The sequence below is a fragment of the Chiloscyllium plagiosum genome, unplaced genomic scaffold (genome assembly GCF_037043375.1).
Source record: "Chiloscyllium plagiosum isolate Xiang-an unplaced genomic scaffold, Cpla_swu_hap1 HiC_scaffold_11, whole genome shotgun sequence".
NCBI lineage: Eukaryota > Metazoa > Chordata > Chondrichthyes > Orectolobiformes > Hemiscylliidae > Chiloscyllium > Chiloscyllium plagiosum.
In genome coordinates, this window is record NW_028270149.1 from 43,977,977 (window position 1) to 44,004,730 (window position 26,754).

The following is a 26,754-nucleotide window of genomic DNA, read 5'->3' on the forward strand; positions in this document are numbered from 1 at the left end:
CATAAACCAACCTAATATCACACTTCCCCAACTGATGTTTTCAGAACAGTGGCACTGGCATATTTTAGTTTACTTTACTAGTTTAGCTTTTGTAACCCCCAGAACATAAAGTATACCAATTGCAATCACAAAATTGCCAACACACACTCGAGATTCTCTTATGACGCAGAGATAGAGGCAGCACTGTGCAAACTTTTTCCATGCTATTCTACTACAGGACAATAAAAGTTAAATTAAAAATCTTGAGAATGACAAGAGTAGACATGAAAACCTAACAATGAAGTTTTAATTCAAAGCTATCCCCATTAAGCAAATTATTTACAAAGTGTTTAAAAAAAAAGACAAAACATATCAACTATACAAAAATTTGCACTTTGTACATTGGACAACTGTTAAACATAAACTAAGTATGGCACAGGAACAGGCCCTTCAGCCCATGGTGTTATGCCAAACATGATGCCAAATTAAACTAATCCTTTATGCCTGCCCATGGCCCACATCTTTCCATTTGTTCCTTATTCATGAGCTTACCTTACCCAAACACCTCTATCTTATCTGCCTCCAGCACTAACCTGGCAGCATGTTCCAGGCACCTACCACTCTGTGGAAAAAAAACCTACTCCTCACATCTCCTTTGAACTTGCCTCCTCTTACCTTAAATGCATGCCCTTTAGTATTGTATTAGGCATTCCAACTCTGGGAAAAAGATTCTGACTGTCAACCCTATCTCTGCCTCTTCTAATTTTATGAGCTTCTATCAAGTCTCCCCTCAGCCTCCACTGCTGCAAAACAACCCTTGTTTGTCTAGACTCTCCTTTAATCGAATGTCCTGGTAAACCTCTTCTGCACCCTCTCCAAAGTCTCAACATCTTTTCTGTAATATAGTGACCAGAACTAAATGCAACTGAATGCAACATGTTAAATACTATTATATGCTATTAAGTATTTAAGCAGTATTTAAGTATTCAAACACGATTAAAACGGTAAATACTATTCTTTAATTTCTTGATAATTAAAACATTTCTTGATGTAGAATGTCAACTGGAGTAAAGCACTGTAATTTTGTTCTCCAACTCAATTAATACTGGCATTTATATTCAGTTAACCATTTAATACCAAAATTGATAGGCCCAACTGTTGAATACTTGAGCTATCTGGGTCTCAAGGTTGAATGTGTGGTGTACTTGACCCAGAAAGTAAATAAACAATTATAGATGGAGTCCATCAACACTCACTGTGAATAAATGTCACTGAAGCAATACACAAAAGCAATCAATACTTCTGAAAGATAAAACTTCAAGCAAAGGGAGGAAGAAAATAAATTACAGTAAAAATAACTAACTTTTCTATGAACTGTCAGTATACGATCAATTTGGTAATACTGAACTTGAATGTTCCTGAAAAAAAAGACTCACTTCATCAAAGCTTTTCATCTTACACAATCTGCCATCGAGTTCTCATCTACAGTCTACTGCAAGCTTATCTTCACTGGTCAATATATGTGCTGAGATTCCAATAGTATATGGAAGTATCAGATTAAATTTACTGTCACATCGTAAATAAGGCCCAAGCCATTTCTTCACTGTTCAAAGTTTGATGAAATAGAGCACGTCAAAACCATGCTGCAAGGCAATGGCTGCTCTAATTAGAGCATTTCTCACTGTATATCATGCAAATGCATGAATATGACTAAGGCTGTCGCTTTTGGTCTTCAGAAATATCGTATCTTTGATTTCCCTGGAAGGGTAAGGTATGTGTCAAAAATATGAGCAACAGGTGACACTTGGTTTTTACAGCAATTTCTGCTTTTGAATATGTTCTTTAAGCTGTTTACAATATGTAAGGTACTGACCTATCACAAACAACCTCAAAATGCACTGTTCAAAAAAAACGTGATTTCATGATTGGATAATATGTGCTAAATAAGCTAAACTGTATGAAGAATTACACTGACAGCCAATTTAAGATTGTCACTATATTTGTAGTGTGGTACACTTGCATATACTGGAGGCTACATATTTTAATACACAAGGCAGAAGAACATATTAAGACAACACAGGCAGAAGGAACATATGCACACATTACACCTGCTTCAACTTAATAAAACAGGTGACAGCCATTCTCTAGTTCATTCATCAAGGTATTGCTTTGACCAAATTTAGTCAATCTACCTGATTTAAATGTAAACAAAGCCTGGCAATTAACTATCACTCAGTCTAACTAGCACACCTCTACAATTGAAGTCTACTCATAAACTAATCAGCACTCTCTCTTCATAATACATAAAAATGTTGTTCCCCATTGTGTTAGTATGTTGAAACATCAGTATGTTATTCAGTTTACAGATTAATGGAGTGCTGGCTTTCTCTCCAACATGCTTAGCTTCGCATGTAAAATGAAAGGAATTGTTCATTCAAAAAGTCTTACCAACAAAAGTGTATTCAATGCGCAAAAAGTAAAAGCCAGCCAATCAAACTTGCTTATTTAAATCTAAAGAGAAATATTTTTTTGTTAACCCTACCTATACAAGGGTCTATGACATGACGTTTCTTCATCTTTGTTTCAGTGATAGCAGCATAATAGGCACATGTCATTTTTATCAGCCAAGCAGCTCTCATGACTGGCACTGAATATTTGGCTAGGTATCCAAACACTTCTTCCTTTTTACTAAATATAGGCACCTGAAAAAATGTTTAAAAAATGGGTGTTAGATAAGTGCACAAGATTTCTTTCAGAATAAGTTAATAATTTGAAATATGACCATATTACAAACAACAAGTGGAATGTTGGAGATAATGTAGCGATCCACAAAGACAAAACAATGCAGCATGGGATTTTCTTTGTTTAGTGTTTCAGGTGATGAGTAGGGAGGGGCAATATGCTGGATTTGAAAGGAAGCAATAGGTAATACCCAAGCAAAAGGATTCAGTTACAATGCCAGTCAGCAGAAGATCCAAAAAATCATTGTTAGGTGGTCAGAAGATTGGTTCAAATAGGCCAGAGAAGCTATAATGTGAGCTCTATAACCAAAATGAGCCCAAAGAGATGAGAAAGTGGAGGCTGATGATAGATGGAATGCAAAAATAGCAGGATTTCAGAACTGGATTCCAACATAGATGAGGTTTAACTCATCAACAAGTGAAAGAGCTGCTAAACAGATGGTGTTACCATTGATGCTTCTTGTATTTACAATTAGAGATGAAGATGACAGAAATATAATGCAATGGTTTGCAGCGAACAAAGGGAACTCAGATTTATATTTGTTTTGCATAATTATTCTCGGATAATAAGTTGGCTTAATAAAATAAAGCATGGACCAAATGCATGATATGGCTCTATCACAGCTGTTCATGAATGTTTAAACAAACTGTGTCCTCAATATGTGCACTGTGAACTTGAAGGGCGACGATGGGGTGATATTGAGTGATTCAATTGGATCAGAAGGAGTACATATTTACTAAACTCTTTCGAACACTTGAGTTGTCCAATAGAGCAGAAATATTACAGATACTGACAGCATAAAGATTAGAAAGTTAAATGCAGATGTAAAATAAGTTGAGGCTGGGTAGATTATAGATCCCCCAGTGCGCAAGTAGAAGGAACTCATTTGGAGACTAGGGTAGGGTGGCAAGAATGTAAGGGCTACAGCACATTTTGGATCAGATAAAGATCACTGACATAAATTTTTATGTCTGTTTGTCTCTCCAAACATGCAGAGACCTATTGAGCATTTGAAGCCTTTTCCATTTGACTTAACTGAGAAAAAGGAGTAGACCATGCAATTCCTCATCCTTTAACATCATTTAATTAAATGATCACTAAAGTGTAACTCAATTACATTTATCCACTGTTGTTCCATGTCCACTAAGTAAATGTCGTTACCTGATAAAAATCTTGCTAATTCAGTCTTAAAAATTTCAACTGACCGAGCATCAACTAGCATTTTGGGACAAAGAGTGCCATATTGGGCAAGGACAGAGAAATAGAACTGACTGAAACAAAAAAGGAAATTGCTTGCCAAATTCAGTTAGTCTGGCAGCATCTTGGAAAGGAAGTACACTTAGCTTTTTGAATCTGGTGACACTTCTTCAGAATTCTGACTGGGTCTGCAGGTCAAAGATAGGCCTCTGTCCTTAACTGCACAGTAATCACTTAATTGGTCACTTTGGGAATATGCCTCCCTGCCAGACTATGTGTCTCTTGATTTTAGCCCAACATTGGGATCAGTCAAAGGGAAAAAATGAATTTATAAGAAAGAAATGGGACAACCAAAAGAAACTTGTTGCTCTTTGCAAACATTTTAACATCTGTCAGATAGAAAGGATTTCTTGGGTTTCAGTTTTATAGATACCATTGTTTACAGATAACTGAAAACATTTATAACATTCTAAATAAGTTATCAGCACTGATCAAAGATGCTGTCCAATATCACTCAAAGGAATTTGTTTCCATCAAGAGACATTTCTTTGGAAGTCTCAGACTTTTCAAAGGTTCTGATGAATATTATTTATTCACTGTCAGATGTTACTTACACATGAAGATAATTTTATTTACAGTCAGATAATTGTGCAGCCATAGTGCTGCTATAAGCTAGAAGCCACCAATCATGGGAAGACGACAGAGGAGAAATTACAGAAAGATACAGCTATGGAAAAATAGTGGGGAAACTTCAGTTATCCTAACTGAAACAGGGATAGCAACAGTGTAAAGAATAAAGTGGAGGAAGAATCCCTGAAATATGTCCAAGATAATGTTCTTGATCACTGCATTTCCAGCCCAGTGAGGAAGGAAGCATTGTTGATGTAGTTCTGGGGAATAAAGTGAGGCAAGCAAAGCATGTTTCATTGGCAAGACATTTGAAGAAGATAGCATGATCAGGTTAAGCTGAGTTACAGAAAAAGACAAAGTAAAAATACTTAAATGGAGGAAAGGAGGTAAATTGAAAGTAGGTATGTGAAATCAAAAATTAACAGATTAAACAGTATTTTGTACACTCAGCAGCTTTCAAAGAACAAATGATTCAGATAAAATAAGAAAGGAAGGAAGGACATCCAAAGCTGGAACTCACTGAGTGACTAAAGACATAGTGGCTACAATGAGACAGAAGGAGGTGAAATGACAATTGTGCAGCCAACACAATAGGAATTATATTCAGAATATAGAAAACAGAATGAAGATTTAAGAAAAGGGAATTAAAAAAAAGAAAATGAGAATAGATTTGTCACAATTAAAAAAAGGTAAGCCAACCTTCATAAATGTATAAAATAGCAAACAAAAGTAGTAATCAAAGGTAGTTGAGACCAATTATTGATGACAAATAGGACTTTCTTGTGGGGATGGCACTGCTGGATTACTGAATAAATACCTTGCCTCTGAATTTACTGCAAAGATAAAGTGAAGGCAGTTGTAAAGAAGGAAGCAGTAGTTATAATGAACAGAATTAAAGTAAAGAGAAGGTACTTAAAAAGGTTGCCAATAAAATAAAATTACCTATTAAAAATATTCACAGTCCAATTCATTTATCTTATGTGGAGACTGGAGATACATGATTCATGTGCCTTAAGAGCAGCAAAAAGGAAGGGAGATTTGACGGGGTATTCAAAATCATAGATAATTTGCTAAGAGTAAATAAGGAGGAACTGTTTCCAATGGCAGAAGGTCAGTAATCAGGATATACAGACCTAAATGATCAATAAACAAAATCAGAAGAGACATGAGTAAATATTATTTTTTCCCTCACAACAACATATTGTAAGCTATAAGGCACTGGATCAAAGAACGAAGAAAGCAGATTTAAAAGAAACATTCAAAAGAGAAATGAGTAATAATTGTAGATTTTAAAAATTACAAACATTTGGAACAGTAGATTGGTTTTAGTTGAACAGCTTACGAAAGTAGCTGGTACAGGGAGGGTGGGTTGAACATGCTGCATCATTCTATATTTGCTGTACAAACAAATTATTTACTCTTCCTGATTTCTGTGACGCCAAATGCTTGCCAACAGCAACTGTACAAAGTATATACCTTATGTTTTTTAACCCCATTGTAACAGATACATTTCTAACCAACTGACAAGACACCAGCTGATTGTGGGATAAGAGTCAACAGCCCTTTTTCGCACCATTTCTCTGTGATTAAAATGATTAAGCTAACTTAGTACGTCTACCCATCAGCAGCACCAAAAGGTGTTGATAAAACTGCTGAATTAAATGGTCTAATTGATACAGAAGTCTACAATGAAACCATTTAAAATGTATGTGCAGAAAAATTGACTATCTAAAAGGAATTATAAGAAAAGAAAAAGAAAGAAAGTGTCACACCTGCCAAATCGAATTTTATTAGCAGCCAGATAAAAGTATTACAGTTTGGCCGTGTTCCAACATACCTCGCAACACTAAACTGAGCATCACTACAGGACTATAATTAGTTAAAACTATTAATACTAGAGTGGTTGGCAGCTGAAAAATATGACAGCATTGAGACAATTATATCTTTATAAACTTAAGTGCGAAAACAAATGTGGATTAAAAACAAACTTACCTTTTTTGCAAGTTGCGTTAATGGTTTGGTTCCAGACAGATCAGTAAACCAGTTATGAATTGAAGGTTGTGAACGAGCTGTGACAAGCCAGAAACTATCCTTCTGATTAACCTGAGGCTTCCTTTTGCCTGTATCCGGAAATGTGTTACACCGTAACTTCTCTGCGATTATACTGCTGAAGTAGGAGCTGATCTACAACAAAGTTCAATAGAGATTTGAGTGGGTCCAGTAACACAAATGCTAACTACAATGTTCATTGCTTTGTAAATTTGTAACAAAAAGGTGGCTGCTTGTGTGAAGCGCTGAATGCATTGAAACAAAAGTTTGTTAAAATATTTCTGTTAATCTAAAATTACTTTGATATGGAGATGCTGGTGTTGGATTGAAGTGAACAAAGTCATAAGTCACATAACACCAGGTTATTGGCCAACAGGTTTATTTGAAATCACAAGCTTTCGGAGTGCTGCTCCTTTATCAGATGAAATCAGGTGTCATGTGACTTCTAAAATTACTTTGTGTGAGCTCTCTAACACATTTAATTCCTCTATGGCAACACTTTTAGTTTCACCCACACTAAGAATTATTCTTCAATAAAAGGGCTTTACACTATCTATTCTCACATAATTGCCGATGTTTCTCAGGTTTATCACAAAGTATAGAGACCCGCCTGAACTGAGTCATCATTTCAAATTTCCCTGCTTCACTGAAGACTGTTTTACAGCTCCATTGGCTTCTAACACTTAGTTCTGTCAGACAGTAGTGGATTGAAGCAAGACCTTCAACAAATATATACATATTGAAAAACATAATATCAAAAGGTGGTAAACTGTTAAAACTAGGACATTTTAGTGGAGATATAAAACTGAAACTGTGCACCTGATCAGATTAAGGTGAATATTAAAAATCCCATAGGTATATTAAAAAGAAACAAAAGAATTCTCCCAGCATCCTGGACTATATCATCCTTAACGAACACCTGGTAATTCATCTTATGCTCATTAAACAGATTTTGTGTGCACAAATATTGCTACATCCTGCTTATAGATTTAATAGTCAATGAGGAGGTAATAGCTTAATGGTATTTTCACTAGACTTTTAATCCAGAGACTAGTTTCCATACATACAGACAAAGGAGGACATCATTTTGACTGGGACAACACACATATCCTTGGACAGGCAAAACAAAGACATGCACAAGAATTCTTACAGGCATGGCATTCTAACCAGAACTCCCTCAATAAACACATAGACTTAGATTCCATCTACCTTCCCTTGGAAAAAAACAGATATGACATCACCCACCTAAAGAAGCCAAGGCCTACAAATAGAGAGGCAGGACATACCACCAGCGTTTCACCTGAGATTCGCGCTGATGATGTTACCTCAACATGGTGATGAAATGTGAGAAAACAAACCTTCCAGCTCAGCGTGTTAATTTACATACTTATCATCAACCTAAGCTACAAATCTTCTCAAAACTTGCTATCCCAGGTAAAGTTCAAATCCTGCCAAGGCAGGTGGAAGAATGTGGATTCAACAAAAATCTGGAATTAAGAAGCTGATGATGACCATGAAACCATTGCTAACTGTCAGGAAAAATCTATCTGGCTCTCTAATGTCCTTTAGGGAAGAAAACTGAACTCCTTGCCTGGTCTGGGCTGCACGTGACTCCAGACCTACAGCAATGTGGTTGACCTTTGGGCAAGTAAAGATAGGCAATAAACGGTGGCCCTATGAACAAGCTTTTAAAATGCATTTGAAATGTAATCACCATGTTTAATAATTCACAATATCTTCATACGAGTTATATAGCAGCAAGCAATTTATTTACATCAGTATTTATCAAGAAACAAAAACGGAGTCTGTAACTATGCGTAGAAAATAGATTTGAACATAGAAGAGGCTCGGTGGCATCTGTAATGTCACTAGACTAGTAAACCAGAAGTCTAAGATAACACTTTGGGCCATTGGTTCATATCCCACCACAGCAATAGTGAAATGTAACTTTAATTAATAAATCTGGAATTTAAAACACAATCTAATAGTGACTATGAAATCATTGTTGATTTATTCTAACCACCATTGGTTTACTGACGTTCTATCGGGAAGGAATCTGCTGTCCAATGAGAATAGATGATTCCCTACAATAGGGAAACAGGCCCTTCCGCCCAACAAGTCCACACCAACCCTCCGAAGCGTAACCCACCAGATCCATTCTCCTGCCCTACCTTTACCCCTGACTAAAGTACCTAACACTATGGGCAATTTAGCATCGTCAATTCATCTAACCTGCTTGTCTTTGAACGGTGGAGGAAACCAGAGCATCCGGAGCAAACCCACACTGACACAGAGAGAACGTGCAAACTACACACAGACAGTCGCCCGAGGCAGGAATTGAACCTCAGTCCCTGTTGCTGTGAGGCAGCAATGCTAACCACTGAGCCACTATGCTGCCCTTTTTGTAATTCAGTTTTAGCTTACATGTCACTCAAGACACAGTAATGTGATTTTGATTCTAACTGCCTATCAAGACAATCAATTGTATCAAAACTTCGACAAAGTTTATGAAAAGGAATGAAACCAGACAGATCACATTACATCAACCAAGGCACAATTGTAGCAGTTTGTACCAACTACAGAATGCACTGCAGTAACACACAGAAGCTCCTTCAATAATATCTTTCAAAACCAAAACTTCTATCATAAAGGGTCAAGGGTAACAAATGCACAGGAAAATAACTACCTACAAGTTCCCCTCCAAGGCACACACTATTCAAAAGTGGAACAATATTGCCATTCTTTCACTGTCACTGGGTCAAAGCTCTGGGTTTGACAAAGTTCAAAGTTCCTTAGAACACTGTGGGTATCCAAACTCTCCAAGAATTGAGCAGAACAGCACCACATCCTCCAAAGCAATTAGGGATGAAAAATAATTGCTGTCCAATCAGCAAACCGACATCCCATGAATAAATAAAACAAAATCAACAATAGCAAACTATCAACCCCACAAAGCCCTTCTTGCCAACATGTGGGGGCTTGTGCCAAAACTGGAAACACAGTTCTATTTATCAGTCAAGCAACAAACTGTCATATTCATGGAATCATAACTTACATACTATATTCCAAATGCCACATTAACATTCTTAGGTATGTCCTGTACTACAAGCAGCGCAGACCCACCAGAGATGGCAGATCTCTACATTTGTCTCAGATTTCAAGTATTTGCAATATTTTGCTTTAAAGCAAGGAGATCAACTCAGGCTCAAGAGTACAGGTTAGCATATCACGATCAACACCAGAGATACATGGTGTCACTTGTAATGAATTGCCAACCTACCGAAGCTGCTAGACAGAACAACTTGCATGTCGAGCAGTACATGACTGACAGGGCTAACCAATCCTACCAATTAAGAGATCAGATCTAAATTCTGTAATCCTGCCACATATCAGTTTTCAATAGTAGTGAACAATTAAACAATTAACTTTTGGAGATGTTCCACAAATCTTCCCATCCTTAATGATAGCAAAGTCCATTTTACAAAATTTACAAAATACATAAAGGCATAGATAGGGTAGATGCAGACAAGATGTCTTCCTTCGTTGGGGAATCTAAAACCTGGAGGCATGCGCCTTAAGCAGAGAAATTATTTTATCCAGGGGGTTGTGAACCTTTGGATTTCTCTACCAATAGGGCATAGTGTAGAAATTCAGTTTTTGAGTACGTTTAAGGCAGACATCAATAGATTTCTGATTACCAATGGTAAACACCATTATGGGAATGGAGTGAGTAAAAGTCATTCAAGTATTCGTTCAATTATGCTCGCACTGAATAGTGGGGCAGACTTGACAGGCTGAATGGCCCACTTCTATTCCAGCACATCAATGCAAAGACAAAATGCTTCAATCAGAAGTACTGAGCGGATGATCCATCTCAGCTTCCTCCCGAGGGCCCAACATCACAGTTGACAATCTTCAGCCAATCCACGTGATATCAATGCATTGCTTCGAGTACCGAATACTGTGAAGGCCTCCGATAACTTTCCAACAATACCATGAAAACCTTAAGCTCCAGACTTCACTGTGCGTCGAGGAAAGCTGTTCCAGTACAGCTACAACACAGACACCTTATGAGGGACCACATATTTTTCCTTTTTATACTACAAACTGGAATGGAAGTCAGACATTGCTTTATAGCTGAAATGCTAGGAGGGTTTTGAAAGTTGGAAAACCAAATACACATTTTTAATAATAAAAAGCAATGCTGATTTTGGAGCAGTGAGCTTGTTACATCATTAAGTCAGAGCGGCACAATAAATTTTTGTGTAAAGGAAACAGGGCCTGACAACACCACTCGAATTAGTTAAGTAAAATCTGCTACAAGTTGTTGTGAACAGTGCAGCCGGAAGCAGAGTCAGCAAGCAAAAATGGTTTCTCCCATCTGAGTAAAAAAAATAAAAATCTTAAAAGAATTCTAATATGAGAGAAGATCTAGATGCATCCAATCAACTATCAAGTTATAAAATAAACCCACTCTACATGCAACATCATGTCATGATTACTAAAACTGGAAAGATAATAAGGGACAATTTAACACACCTTGGTGATCTGGACTTTTGATTGCTACTTTCTCACAGTTCTCACCTGAGTTAAGCCATTTATCGAAGGAAACATATGCTGGGTTTGGAAGCATCCCAGAAATGGGGATCTCACACATGAAGGAATTTTCTTATAAGGAGAGTCAGAGTCACACAGCATGCAAACAGATCCTTCAGCCCAACTCATCCATGCCAACCTGGTTTCCTAAATTGAACCAGTTCCATTTGCCTACGTTTAGGCTACATCACTCTAAATCTTTGCTTATCTTTCCAAATGTCTTTTAAAATGTTCTATCACTTCTTCTGGACATTCATTCCATAGATACACCACTCTGTGTGAAAGAAAAATGCCCTTCAGGTCCCTCTTAATCCTTTCTTTCTTCCCTAAAAGTTATTCCTTTTAGTTTTGAACTCCTCTACGCTAGGGGAGTTCAAACCTTTGCTATTCTGAGTATGATGGCCCTGTACAAATGGAGTTCAGAAGAATGGCAGTTGAGTTTATTGAAACATTTAAGGTTCTTAGGGGCTTGATAAGGTAGACACAGAGACTTGTTTAACCTTGTAGGAGAGTCTAGGACCAAAGGCCATTATTTCAGAATAAAAAGTCTAAGACAGAGATAAGGAAGCGTTTCTTTTCTCAGAGGGTAGTCAATCCATGGAATTCTTTTCCAAAGAAGCAGTACAAGCTGGGTCATTAAATATATTCAAAGTTGAGATAGCCGACTGCTGTTGCTACAACTCAGTAACTTATGGTCTGTCCTTAAGCTGTCTTATTTCAGAATAAATGCTTTAGGTTTGATAGCATTGAAGTTCCAATTGCTTGGTTGTAGATTGATAATCATCCTTCTCTGCCATTTGTTACAAGAATATCTGTGCATACAATAAGTAGTTGCTTTGTGTTAATGACAAAACATGGTAAGAATTGTTTTGACCCACGTATAAGTCAGTCAGGCATATTGATCATTTGATAGTTTTAATCGACATTTTTACTTTTGTGATAGCTTGTGGAACAGAAGTGCTTGATTTTCGGTGAAGTCTTCCCAGTGAAATCATAATAATTTACCCAGCTAAATGGAAAACTAGTAAGGTATTTCCTGTCCACAAAAAAGCAGAACAATTCCTACCCAGCCAATTATTGCCCCATCAGTCTACTCTCTAGCAGAGAAGTGATGGAGGGGATTGTTGGCAATACTATCAAATTTGGGTTCTGCATGCCACTGAGTTCCTGACCTCAATGCAGCTTGGCCCAAATATGGACAAAAGAAATAAACTGCAAAGGTGAAAGGAGAATGATTGCTTCTGTCATCAAGGCAGCATCTAACAGAGTTTGGTGTCAGAGGTTCTAGCAAAGTCATAGTCAATGGAAATCAGGGGGAAAATTATCAACTGGTATGTCGTAAAATGGAAAAGGGCATGGTTAATTGAGGCAAATCATCTCAGTTCCAAGAAATCATTGCAGGAACTCCTCAGGATCATGCCCTAGTCCCAACCACCTTCAGCCTCTTCATTTATGAATGTCCCACATCATTAGTTCAGAGGTAGGGATATATCATAATCACTTAATATGCAGTACCATTCATAACTCCCCAGAATGTGAGAGGCAGTTTGTGTTCAGACACAGAAAAACCTGAACAACATCCTGGCTTGTGCTGGTTAAGTGATGAGTGACACTTATGTCATACAATCTCAAAGCGAAAATCTAATTATTGGCCCTTGATATTCAGCAATATTACAATCACTGAACTCCCATTATCAATATCCTTGGGGTTACTATCTATAGAACAGACCAGGACTGGCCATATAGATATTGTGGCTACAAGAGCAGGTCAAAGATCATGAATTCCACTGCTAATAATTCATCTCCTTCCTCCCAAAAGCCTGTCCACAAGTCAAAAGTGAGATGGAATGTTTTCCACTTGCCTAAGTGCAGCTCCAACAACAATTGAGAAACTCAACATTATCCAGATCAAAGCAGTCTACCTGACTGTCACAACATCCACCACCTTGAATTCACTCCCTATGTCAAAACATACATTGGCATCGATACATATGATCAAGAAGATGCACTGCAGCAACTAACTCACACTTCTGATACAGTATCTTCCAAACCTGCAACATCTACCACCGAGGGAAAACGGCATCAGCTGTATGGAACGCCATCACCTGCAAGTTTCCCTTCAAGTCACACACTATCCTGACTTGAAGCCACACTGTTCTTCACGGTCACTGGGTCATTATCCTCAAACTCCTTTCCTACAGCACTTAGGGTATATCTAAATCCCAACGACTGCAATGATTTAAGGCACTTCATCAGTATCTCGTTGTACTTAAGGATGAGGAATAAGTGTTTGACAATTCTGCAACACCAAATCTCATAAATAATAGTTTAGCTTAAATTTTGCCCACTTTCAGTCATTTTTAACAATATGCTTGCTGTAGTAAATTAACAAGGTCACGGTGCCACCTTGAATTTGTACATTCATATAAAAAAGCCATTTTGAGATTCATAAATTATCTCATTAAGTATACTAACATTTGTTATAGCAGATTAGTAACCAACCAGCAACAGATGATTGTATCAGACAAAGACAATTCAATTATGCTGTAATTCAAAAGTAATTAAGTAGTTGACGAGGGCTGGATCTTTTCAAACATCTTTGTGTCAGAAATGTAACATCAAAGTGTACTGCTAAGCTGCTGCAGTAGAAGAGAGAACACGAAGGCCATTAATCACACTGGCTTAAATTACTTAAAGCAACAGTCATAATGAATATAAGTATTATTTCAGATATTTTGCCTCTTCATGACCTGCCTCCGTAGAACCCGCTCTGATGGCAGCTTCTTTAACTCAATTGTATCTGAGTATTCAAAGTTTGTGAAAAGATTTGTAGCTTGGGTGCTCGTTGTTGTGGTTCTGTTCGCCACGAAACGACACGACCAGCTATCCTTAGTAGCCACACACGCAGATGACAAGCAACATGAATTCGACTGGGACAACACTACTATTATAGGACAAGCCAAACAGAGAACAGCCAGGGAATTCCTAGAGGCATGGCAGTCATCCACAGATTCAATCAATAAGCACATCGACCTGGACCCAATATATCGGCCACTGCAACGGACAGCTGGAACTGACAACCGGAAGCGGCAGATTCAAACCACTACAAATGCCGGAGGAAAGGTCACAGAAGCGCTTCACAGGAGGCTCCCAAGCACTGAGGATGTCACCTGTATCTGAGTACGTCGCTACTCCTGCACCCATCTTTAGGGCGCATGTAGTTGTTTGTCATTCAGCTCTTGTAGTAGACCCTGCTTTTATTTATCTCCAAATGTGCTCTGAAAACTCCAAATGCAACTAGACTTAGAGTACAATGGTGTTGCAAATGATTACCAGAGATACCTAGGACAGAGATATATGAGGAAGAAAAGACTGGTCAGTTTTCTCAAGCCAAAATGCAAACTTGTCATAGAAACACTAAGAAATGGAAATGGTCTCCTTGATATGAACAGTGGAGGATATTTAGACAACGTCAGTCAGAGTTGGAGGACAGCGATTTAAAATCTTGGCAAGAGTTTAAAGGAAAACACAGACCCCGGAAGTAATGGTCTGCCAACAGCTGCAGATAAAAAGAATGCAATGTCACATTGTGCATCTTTGATCCATATAATCAATAAAACCTCAGACTTTTCATGCCTAAACAAATGTCACAAAATTTCACAAAACCCCTCTCTATTCTATATGATAAAAATATAATATATGAATTCTGAGCCATTATTTATTTTAGTCCAAAGTTATTATGAAGAAAACATTTACACTTTTAATTCATTATTCCAACTTGAAGTATGTCAAGTACAATGCATAACTTTGATCTGTAATAACTATTATGCCAACTATTATTAGATTAGATTAGATTCCCTACAGCCCTTCAGCCCAACAAGTCCACACCAACCCTTCGAAGAATAAACCACCCAGTCATTTCCCTCTGACTAATACACCTAACACTATGGGCAATTTAGCATGGCCAAATCACCTGACCTGCACATCTTTGGACTGTGGGCGGAAACCGGAGGAAACCCGCGGAGACACAGGGAGAATGTGCAAACTCCATACAGTCACTCAAGGCTGAAATCGAACCAGGGATACTGGTGCTGTGAGGCAGGTATTATTTACAGCAAAGTCCCATAGACCACAAAACTAATGTTTTATCAATCTTTATTTGTAGAATGTTCATTGGAGAAACTTTGATCTGAACACCAGAATTAACTCCTCTTCAAATAGTGGAACTGGATTCTTAAAGTTCAACTGAACCACTGGAAAATTCAACAGTTCAATTTAACATCACACCAGGGTGACACTACCAAAAACACAGAACTTTTTCAGAAAAACATCTCTATTTGAAAATAGCGTATAAACATATAGTCGCTCCCACTTGTTTTCAAACAAATGATAAGGCTGTGTTTTACATTGCAGCACTAGAAATGACTGACTGTGCTATCTCACTAAATACAATGAATAGCATTGAAGTGAATAGAGATTTATGAATAAAAAAATTCTCAAAAATCCATCAATCATGATGAACATTTTAAACTGCAATATGTTTATTTACATTTTAAATAACATTCAAAAATAGTAATGGTATGCACACTTACATAATTATTAGCTTCATTAGTTATATTACTTTTCTACTATTGATCTCAATTTTAGCAAAAGGTTCTCATAATTCTCACTTTGCACTTTAACTTAATATCAGGTTCTCAGTCAGATCTATCTGTTGTACAGTTCCAATACTCAGAGGAAACTTTGAGCAACAGTGAGAGCATCTTACCTTGCCAGGATTGAAATTTACATTTTTTGCGCTACCATGTTCATCCCCGGATACTGCAGGCTGATTGTTAAAGCCTTGTTTAACATTCAGTGCTGTCAGCTCATCCTAAAACAAAAAGGAACATTTAAGTACCAAGTAAAACAGCCAACAAATATGCACAAGACACGATTCTCCCATTCTCTGAGCTGAGTATCCTGCATTATTGCGATACACTTTAAAAGTATTTAATTGGTTATAAAGTCTTATGGAATACTCATCAAAAACATTATATAAATAAAACGTTCTTTTTCTATAGTGCTATGTTTTGAACTGTTCTCACACGCTTCAACTAATTTGACTGATATTTTATGTCGTAATAAGTAAGTTTTTTGAACATTGGTTTTCATTTTTGTTCTTCAAATAACTTATTTATTCCATTCCAGTGTGATTTTTTTTTTAAAATATGAGCCTAGGTATAACGAACTTGTTAATTAACGTGTTTGTAACCTTTGGCTTCTAGCGTGTTGGTGCATTCTCTGACAATCACAAAACATATCCACCTTAATCCATGCTCAAGGCTACGATTGAGAAATAGTCCAGAAATCAATTTTAAACTAAATAACAATTTAAAAGAAATGCAAGTTGTTTTTGTTAAATTCAAAAGCTAATCATAAAATTGAAAGAATGGTAAACATACATATGCCAAAGAATATTGCAGCCAAGTTGGCTGAAAGTTACATTTAGATTTTTTTTAACAGTGTAAACTGCAGACCCATTCTACCATTTTGGTAGCTTGGCTTCTATTATATCACATTGATCCAAAGACACCAATGTTTGTCTGCATAATTTGAGACAATAAGCTGTGACAATGGAGATTGAGAGTTAGAAAAAGGTCATGGAGGAGAAAATGAATAGCCTCTTTGTTAAGCTTAAAAGCAGGAATACTATTGTCTTTAGTCAGAAGATAAGGAGTTGATAATGTCTACATGGTCTATGGTCAAATGCTTTTTGTGATAATGTCTTCCTGATCGTGCACCAAGTTTACTAAATTTTAATAAAAATCCTTCAATGTATGGTCAAGATTTCCAACTGTAAATTGGACAGTCAATTCCACTTCCTGCCCACGTTCCCTTGCCATGAGCGTCTCTTGACAGTTGCTCACACCACCTGGCATTCCCCCAACATGCATGTGTCTGAAAGATGATTTTACCATCTTCCTGCATTTCCTTGCTGCATGCAGATTGACTGTCCTGCCGCTGTACAAGTTCCATTTCAGGAAGCCGTGTAGTTCAAGAAAAATATTCAGATGCTCCTAGGTTTTTGTCAACTTGTTACATTGTGTCAGTTTGGTTGTGGTGGACTATCACTACAAGATAAATTAAGGTTTGTGATGGCAATGCAAACAAATCAAGATAAATAAATTTCAAAAACTCAGATTTGATCTATGAAGTCAGTATATTACAGTTATAAAAACACAGGAGGCCATTCAGCCCATCACATTCTCTGCAAGAGTAGCTCAGCTGTTCATTCTCCATCGACCTGCAGTTTTATTTTCCTTCAGCTGCTTTACTAATAAGTTCATTAAGAATAAAGAAAAATATTACAAAGATGCTGCCATGCTCCACATCCAATATCCTATTGCAAAATAAGACAATCAGGAGCCCTGGAAGTAACCCTCCTGTGCCTCCACAATTGAAAGCAGCCAGCGGCATTCTGAGTGTTCCAGAAGCACAGATCCAGAGGCCCACTTGCAGCTTGAGCAATGTAAAGTTAGGTCACAAACTATGAGGTGAAACAGTAATAATGAATGATGAACCTTATCCATCTAAAAGGAAACCAAAACTGTACTTCCATGCTGAACAGGAAAATGAAGTTCTGTTCACAACTGCAAATGGTAAGAGTTGCCTTATTTGTCACCAAAGCATGTCAAATAAGTATAAAGCAGAATTTGGAACACCACCACATAACGATGCACATGAAATTCAAGGATAGTTTTCCTCTGAACAGCATGCTTTGGACAAAACAACTTTAAAAGCTGAAGGCGATTTTGAAAGCTCAACAATCATTACTTTTTTCCGACATCGCAGTAAAATGTAAGGGGTGCACTAAAGAATCACTTTTTCTGCCTAAACACAAGTAATAATTCACAGGCAGCGAAGTAATTAATGCGGCAATGATAGTGACGCTTTACCCAAAGACTTCCAGAACAAAGAAGCAGAAATAACTGCAATCCAGATCATATCAATCAGTACTTCCACATAACAAAAAATTAGTGGTATCTTTGTCGAAGACATTTTTCAGTAACTACAGCAGGACCAGATTCTCCCTTTACAATTAGAATTAGAATCCCTACAGTGTAGAAACAGGCCTTCGGCCCAACAAGTCCACACCCACCCTCTGAAGAATAACTCACCCAGACCCATTCCCCTACCCTATATGAGCAATTTAGCCTGGCCAATTTACCTATCCTGCACATCTTTGGATTGTGGGAGGAAACCGGTGCACTCAGTACAAACTCCACATAGACAGTCGCCAGAGGCTGGGATCGAACCAGAGCCCCTGGCACTGTGAGGCAGCAGGGCTGATCACTGAGTCACCATGCCGCCCTTTTTGTAATTCACAACCTTCACAGCCCAGCTGATTATTTTTGTGCACATAGTTTTTAATAACTTAACAACTCTAAAAAGAGCACAAAGGATGAGGATATCTAATCAGCCTTTTTTATTTAAATCCTTATTAGAAAACTATGAAGACTTAATCTTCTATGCTGAGGTGAGACAGTCAATACAAAGGAATATCCTACAGAGATTATTTAGATCTGATACCTGAAACAGTCTTTTTTTAAAACCAAGGAATGAAGAGTGCAGTGAGCTGTCAGAAAATCACATTGCTCGATTTCAGGTTCATAATAGACAAAACATCAAAACTGAATAATCTGAACTGTAAACTGCAGGGAAAGGACAAAGACGTAGCACACATATGATCAGTGCTGTGAATTCATTCCAGTTGAAATTGGTCCGCCAAGTGAAAAAATAAAATGCAGCAATACTACCCAAGTTTGGAGAACATACTAGAAAAAAAATTCAAAAGACAAAGAAAAGTTGTTCCACCCAGTTGTTCACAAACCTTGCAGTTGTTCCACCCAGAAAACTCTGCACATTTGATGACGTTAGCAGAGAAATTCAACAGGTGATTTCTGAAATTAGATATGATAGAAGAAATCATATTTATCTCAAATCTACTTTAGGTTAGCTACCAAATTTCAACAGGTATTTAACTTACAAAAGCAGTAAAATGGATTTGGAGATAATTACTATATAAAATGATATTATGTTGAAAGTCAGAGCAAGGGACAGTGATTTGTGGGCATTCAAAAACAGAAAAATACACACTCCTATTATCCTCTGCTTTTAAAATGAAATCTTACACTGACTCCACAGATCTCTATGAGACAGCATTCTCCCAAATGAAGTTAATCAAGTCCAAGTATCACACCAAACTCACAAATTCATTTGAAGAGCTGTATACGACTAGATGACTCAAGCTAAAATCCAGACTTCAAGGCACTGATAGATAACTTGCAATCACAGGTGTCACTCTAAGACTTGTTAAGAAGAGGATAAAATTAATCTGATATATTTGGTTTTAGATTTATGCAACATTAAAAAGGAACTATTCTACATTTGCTTTGGGGTAGATCCTGGTTTGCACTTAAATGTAAAATTTCCACAGTGCATCAGTGAGTGTTGGTGGAGTAGGGAGTGGATGTTTGTGATGTGATGCCAATCAAACTGGCTGCTTTGTCCTGGAAGATGTCAAGCTTCTTCAATGTTGTTGGAGCTGCATTCATCCAGGCAAGTGGGGAGTATTCATTTCATCACACTCCTGACTTGTGCCTTGTAAATACTGGACAGGTTTAAAGGAGTCAGGAGGTGAATTACTCACCGCAATGTTAGTAGCCTCTGACCTGCTCTTGTAGCCATGGTGTTTGTGATAAATTCAGTTGAGTTCCTGGTCAATGTTAACCTTAAGGATGCTCATAGTGGTGGATTCAGTGATGGTAACACCAATGAATGTCAAGGGGTGGTAGACTGTTTCTTATTGGAGGAGATGTTCATTGCTTGGCTTTTGTGTGGCATGAGTGACTGAAGTGATAGTAGGGGAACACTTTGGGTTTAGTGACCAGAATTTTTTTTGAAAATAGTCATGGAAAAGAATAAGTCTTCCATAAAAGTTATGGTTTTTAAGTGGAGTAAAGCAAATTTTAATGGTATGAAACAAGAACTTCCAAAAATTATTCAGAGTAGACAGTTTGCAGGGAATGTTTGTTAAGTGGGAGACTTTCAAAAGTGTGATACCAAAGGTTTAGGGGCATTACATTCCTGATAGACTGAAATGTAAGGCTGGTAGGATTAAAGAACAGTGTTTGAATAAAAATATTGAGGTTCTAATCAAGAAGAAAACAAAATCATATATTAGGTATAGACGTGGGTTCAAATGAATCGCTTGAACAGTATAAAGAGTAGGGAGAATTCTTAAGAACGAAATCAGAAAGGCAAAGAGAAGCAATGAGACAGCCTTGGCGAATAAGGTTAAGGAAAATTCAAAGAGATTCTACAAGTACACGAAGAGTAAGAGAGCAACTAGACACAGATTAGGATCCCTGAAAGATCAAACAGGCTGCCTTCATGTTGAACCTCAGGAGATGTGAGAGATATTAAATGAATATTTTGTGCCAGTCTTTACTGTATTAAAAGGAACGGAGGTAGAGAACTCCGGGAAATAAATATTCATTTTTGAATACAATTCACGTTATAGAAGAAAATGTGCTGGAGGGTTTATAAAATATAAAGCTAGGTAAATCTCCAGGACCTGATCTAGTCTATCACAGGACATTGTTGGAAGTTAATGAGAAAACTACAGAGCCCCATGCAGAAATATTTATATCACCTATATCTATGGGCTGAGATGCTGGATGACTGGAGAGTGGCTCATGGTGTGCTTCTGTTTAAGAAGGGATGTAAAGATAAACCTGGGAACTACAGACCTGCAAGTCTGACTTCAGTGGTGGATAGGTTGTTGGAGGTGATTCTGAAAGATAGGATTTATTTGCATTTGCATTTGCAAGGAATGATTAGATTAGATTACTTACAGTGTGGAAACAGGCTCTTCGGCCCAACAAGTCCACACCGACCCGCCGAAGCGCAACCCACCCAAACCCATTCCCCTACATTTACCCCTTCACCTAACACTATGGGCAATTTAGCATAGCCAATTCACCTGACCTGCACATTTTTGGACTGTGGGAGGAAACCGGAGCACCAGGAGGAAACCTACACAAACACTGGGAGAATGTGCAAACTCCACACAGTCAGTTGCTTGAGGCAGGGATTGAACGCAGGTCTCTGGTGCTGTGAGGCAGCAGTGCTAACCACTGTACCACCCATACAAGTCCACACCGACCCTCCGAAGAGCAACCCACTCAGACCCATTCCCCTACCCTATTACTCGATATTTTCCCCTAACTAATGCATCTAACCTACACATCCCTGAACACTATGGGCAGTTTAGCATGGCCAGTTCACCTGACCTGCACATCTTTGGACTGTGTGAGGAAACTGGAGCTCCCTGAGGAAACCCACACAGACACAGGGAGAATGTACAAACTCCACACAGACATTTGCCTGAGGCTAGAGTCGAACCCGGGTCCCTGCGCTGTGAGGCAGCAGCACTAATCACTGAGCCAGTGCCAGAGAATGATTAGGAATAGTCAGCATGGCTTTGCATGAAAGAGACTGTGTCTCAAGAACTTGATTGAGTTTTTTGAAGAAGTAACCAAGAACAAGTCAGAGCAGTAAGAAATTGTTTACTTGGATTTTAGTAAAGCCTTTGACAAGGTTCCACATGGTAGACCAATGAATAAAGTTATATCAAATGGGATTCAGGGTGACCTTGCCAGTTGGATACAAAATTGGCTTAATGGCAGGAGACAGACAATGATAGTAGAGAGTTGTTTTTTGGACTGGAGGCGTGTGACCAGCAATGTTCCACAGGGATCGGTGCTGGTCCACTCTTGTTTGTCATTCATATACATGATTTAGATGAAAATATAGAAAACATGGCTATCAGTTTGCGGATGACAGCAAAACTGTCATAATGACAGTCAACAGTGATGAAGGTTATCTAAGATTACAAAGAGATCTTGATCACCTTGGTCAATGGATTGAAGTGTGGGCAGATGGAACTTAATTTGCATAAATGCTAGCTATTGTGTTTTGGTAAAACAAACAACGGCAGGACTTATTACAATTAAAATTAGGACTTTGGGTGTATTGTAGAATAGAAAGACCTAGAGGTTCAGGTCCATAATTCTTTGAACTTTGCGTCACACAGAGACAAGGCAGTTAAGTAGGCATTTAGCATGCTTGCACCTTTTGGGATAGGAGTTGGTCATGCAATCTGTTAGTGAGGCTTCTTTGAGAGTATTGTGTCCAGTCCTTGTCTCCCTTTGTAGCAATGATCTTATTAAGCTGGAGACGGTTCAGAAGAGATTTACCAGGATGTTGCCAAGTATGGAAGGATTGAGGTTAATGAGAGGCTGAATAGGCTGGGACTTTGTTCACTGGAGCACAGGAGGTTGAGGTTTATAGAGGTTTATAAAAAGCATGAGCTGAATGGCAAGTGTCCTTAGGATATGAGATTTAAAGGCTTGGTGACATATTTTTAAAGTGAGACGAAAAAGATTTATAAAAAGCCATGATGGATAATTTTATTTTGAAACACAGAGAGTGGTTCATGTGTGGAGTAAACTTCCAGAGGTAGTGCTGAAAGCAGGTACAGTTACAACATTTAAATGAGATTTGGATAAGGTCATGAATAAGAAATGTTTGGAGGGATATGAACCAAGTGCAGATAGATGGGACTAGTTTAGTTTGGGATTATAGTCGGCATGGACTGGTTCGACCAAAAGGTCTGTTTCCATGCTGTATGCCTCTATAAATGTTACTTGCCACTTGTCAGCCCAAGCTTGGATAATGTTCAGATCTTGTTGCATTTGAACATGGACTGCTTCAGTATCTGAGGAATTGCAAATGGCACTGAACATTATGCAAACATCAGCAAACATCCCCACTCTGACCTGATGATGGAGGGAAGCTCACTGATGAAGCTGCGGAAGGTGGTTGGGCCTAAGACACTATCCTAAGGAACTCACAGATAGTCCTACAGCTGAGATGACTGGACTTCAACAACCGTAGCCATCTCCCTATGTACCACGTATGATCCCAACTAGTAGAGATTTTGCTTCTTGATACCCAATGATTCCAGTTATGCGAGGGCTTCTTGATACCGCACCCAGTCGAATGCAGCCTTCTTGTCAAAAGCGTACCTCATCTTTCCCCAGTAAATCAATTTCGGTCTTCTGCTAACCTCTAGATACCCCATCACCCAGACCTGCTGTCAGATGGGCTTCTGTGCAGGTAAACCTAAATTTACTGACAGTCCCAAAGCATCAATCTTACGAACATCATAACAGTAACACTTGATGCTGTTTCTATTATTGATTTACTTCATATATACAATATCCACGGTGCAATTTTGATCTCTCATCTGAGCTATTAGCTAATTTCAGTCAGAAAGGCAGTATGACATTGTGTTAAGCTTTAATTCCGAGATGTTGGGGACATACCATGCAACAGCTTAACACAAAGATTTAATGTTTCTGGGCAGTTTGGAAAAATCTTTTTAGAATAAAAGATATTTGTCCCTTTCACCAATTTGTTTTCCTTCCTGAAAGTTGGAAATGATTCCACAAATGGCAGTAACTTTCCAGTATTCACCCTGTTGCCACTGCTCACATACAAGCCTTTCCAAAAAGTATCAGCATCCTATAAAATCATAAAGGATTTCATATTCACACCAAATCTTTCAACCACATTTTGTATCAAGTATAGACTACTGTAAACAACGTGGCATAGATATTTTCCATGGATATATTCCCTCTCCAAAAATGGGGCACTGAGACACCCTAAAACATTCACCACTGCTGCCTCCACAGTAAAATCAATAGTATTGGGAAATTACGTATGTAAATATAACAGTAGAAAAATTGGTAAGAAAAGCAACAAGAATATTTCTGAGCTCTTTTTTCTTAAATATAATAAAAGTCCCATAAAGTACTTCTGAAAGAACTCGGTGGGGTGAACATTGACCACAAATTTAAAGAATGACTGAAATTATGGCCAATGAGATTTAATAAGATAAAGTTCAAGATGAAATGTTTAAGAAGAGACTTTCAAAGAGCAGGGATGATCAGAAGTAGTAGGATCATGGGTAGGCCATTTGGTCCCTGTCATTCAATAGATCCTGGCTGACCTGACATTCCTCATGTCCACTTACCTGCATTTTTCCTGTAACCCTTGATTTCCTGATCAATCTACCTCTCTCAACCTTAACCATACACAAGGACTCTCACTCCACAGCTCTCTGGGTCAAGAAGTTCCAAAGACACTCAACCATTTTGAGAGAAGAAATTCTTCCTCATCTCAAACGTAAACTGGCATCCTTTTATTCTGGACTAATGCCCGCTGGTCCTCGACTCCCACGAAAGGAAACATCTTCTCAGCATTCACACTGTCAAGCGCCTTAAATAGGAGAAAGTGAGGACTGCAGACGCTGGAGACCAGAGTTTAAAAATGTGGTGCTAGAAAAACACAGCAGGCCAGGCAGCATCTGAGGAGCAGAAAAATCGACGTTTCGACATTCCTGAAGAAGGGCTTATGCCCGAAACGTCGATTCTCCTGCTCCTCGGATGCTGCCTGGCATGCTGTGTTTTTCCAGCACCACATTTTTCAACAAGCGCCTTAAATATCCGATATGTATCAATGAGATCACCTTTCAGAGCTCCACCGTGTTTAGCCTTCGTTCATAAGACAATCCCTCCATACCAAGGATCATTCTTTCAAGCTTCTCTAAATGGCTTCCAATGAAATGATATCTTTTCTTAAATTAAGGGAACAAAACTGCTCAAGATACTCAGATCTGGTATCACGAGCATCTTGTAGAGTTACAGTAAGGGTGTCCTACTCTTACACTCCAACCCCTTTAAAATAAGGGCTAATATTCCATTAACCTTCCTGATTACCTGCTGCACCCACATACTAGCTTTCACTGTTTCATGTACAAGTACCCCAAATCCTTTGTTGCATCTTTTAGCAGTTTTTCTCCATTTAAATAATATTCTGTTCCTTTGTTCTCCCTTCCAAAATGAACAACTTTGCATCTTCTCACACTATACTCCATTTGTCAACTTTTTGCACACTTACTTATGCTATCAATATCTCTTTATAACCTGTTCATATCCCTCTTACAACTTGTCTTTCTATCTATTTTATACAAATTTGGCTGCAGTACATTCATTTCCTTCCTCCAAGTCATTACAAAATGGTAACTCAAAGTTCAGTACGAATTGTGGGGTGGAGATGTACAGCAAGACAGAACTGCAAACATGAAAGTTGCATCATATATGTAAAGCGAGATTTGGCTGGTATAAATCAGTGGTAATATTTGTATTCATGGATTAGATTACAAAATCCCCCCAATGTGCTGGTGGACAAAAATAACCAATGAATGTTGATGTAAACATAAACAGTTGGTGAGTCAACTTAATCTGAAATAGCCTGTAAACTATGAAGTTTGAAATCAGTTGGAGTTTTATCTAGTTTTACCTAAGAGCTGAAGGCTTTGCTGTATGAATACAGTTGGAATTAACAATGCCACGATTGACAGCAGTATCATCTCAGTTTTGATCTAATACCATCTTTCCTCACTACCATCAGAGCACTCACCATTCCACAACACCTGCCCCAAAACCCAACTTCCCTCTTTTCGCCTCACTGCCTTCAAGCACAATCTCACCAGGTAAATAACCTGTCAGTAAACACTAAGCTTACACGAAAAAGAGAGACTTCGACAAATTACCAGAGCATCACAGGGTACTATTCAGTACCCAGAAAGAGTCCACAATAAGGAGGCAGAGAAATATAATGACAGTTGCCATTTTATTCCCAAAATGCATACAGCAGGAGGTGGCCATTCAGCCCCTCAAATTTACTCCAGCATTCAATACGTTCATGGCTGATCAATTGCAACCTCAAATTTGCATTCCCACCTGATCTTTCAACCTTGTTTAAAAATACTCTACTGAGCAGAATCTATCCACCTTGGCCTTAAAAATATTCAAAGACTTTGCTTCCATTATTCTTTTCTCAAAAAGAGTTCCAAAGACTCTCAAAATTCTAACAGACTCAAATACATCAATGGGCGAATACAAAGCAAAATAATGGATGATGAAAATCTGAAATGAAAATAGAAGTGTTGGAAATACTGTGATCAGGTAGTAACTGATAAGAGAGAAACTGAATTTAAGTTTCAGGTCAGGTCATATCAACCTGAAACATTAACTCTTGTCTCTTCCCACAGATACTGCCCAACATTATGACTATTTCCAGCTATTTAAAATTAATTCTGAACAGGACATATGACCAATAGATATTGCAAAGATCCACAAGTAACTTGAAAGCAAGGGCTTCAAAATTTCAGAAGAATGTGGAGTTCAGTAGGGAGTCAGAAAGAATCTAGATGACAGCAATGCTGTATGTTGTACAACTGAAGATGCAGTTCAGTGTTCGTAATAGCTTCACATTTTGAGGTATGAGGTCTAGTAAAGCAACTGGGGGGAAAAAAAAGCACTTGATGATATAGTGCGGAGCCACTGAGGATGGAAGCACGGCAAATGCTCAGAACTTCCAGATCGC

The 26,754-nt window shown here is 38.1% G+C and overlaps 1 protein-coding gene across 2 annotated transcripts in view; it reads right to left on the reverse strand.

Annotated features, from left to right (window-relative positions):
- Positions 1–26,754, reverse strand: part of med12 (mediator complex subunit 12) — a 197,220-nt gene that overhangs the window by 169,902 nt on the left and 564 nt on the right. For both annotated transcript variants that reach the window (XM_087992009.1, XM_043704779.2), the window contains exons 2-4: positions 15,962–16,066; positions 6,541–6,732; positions 2,522–2,681 (exon numbers count right to left, since the gene is read on the reverse strand). In XM_087992009.1, coding sequence (XP_087848135.1) covers positions 2,522–2,681; positions 6,541–6,732; positions 15,962–16,066 — 457 coding nt within the window. The remainder of the gene's footprint in view (positions 1–2,521; positions 2,682–6,540; positions 6,733–15,961; positions 16,067–26,754) is intronic.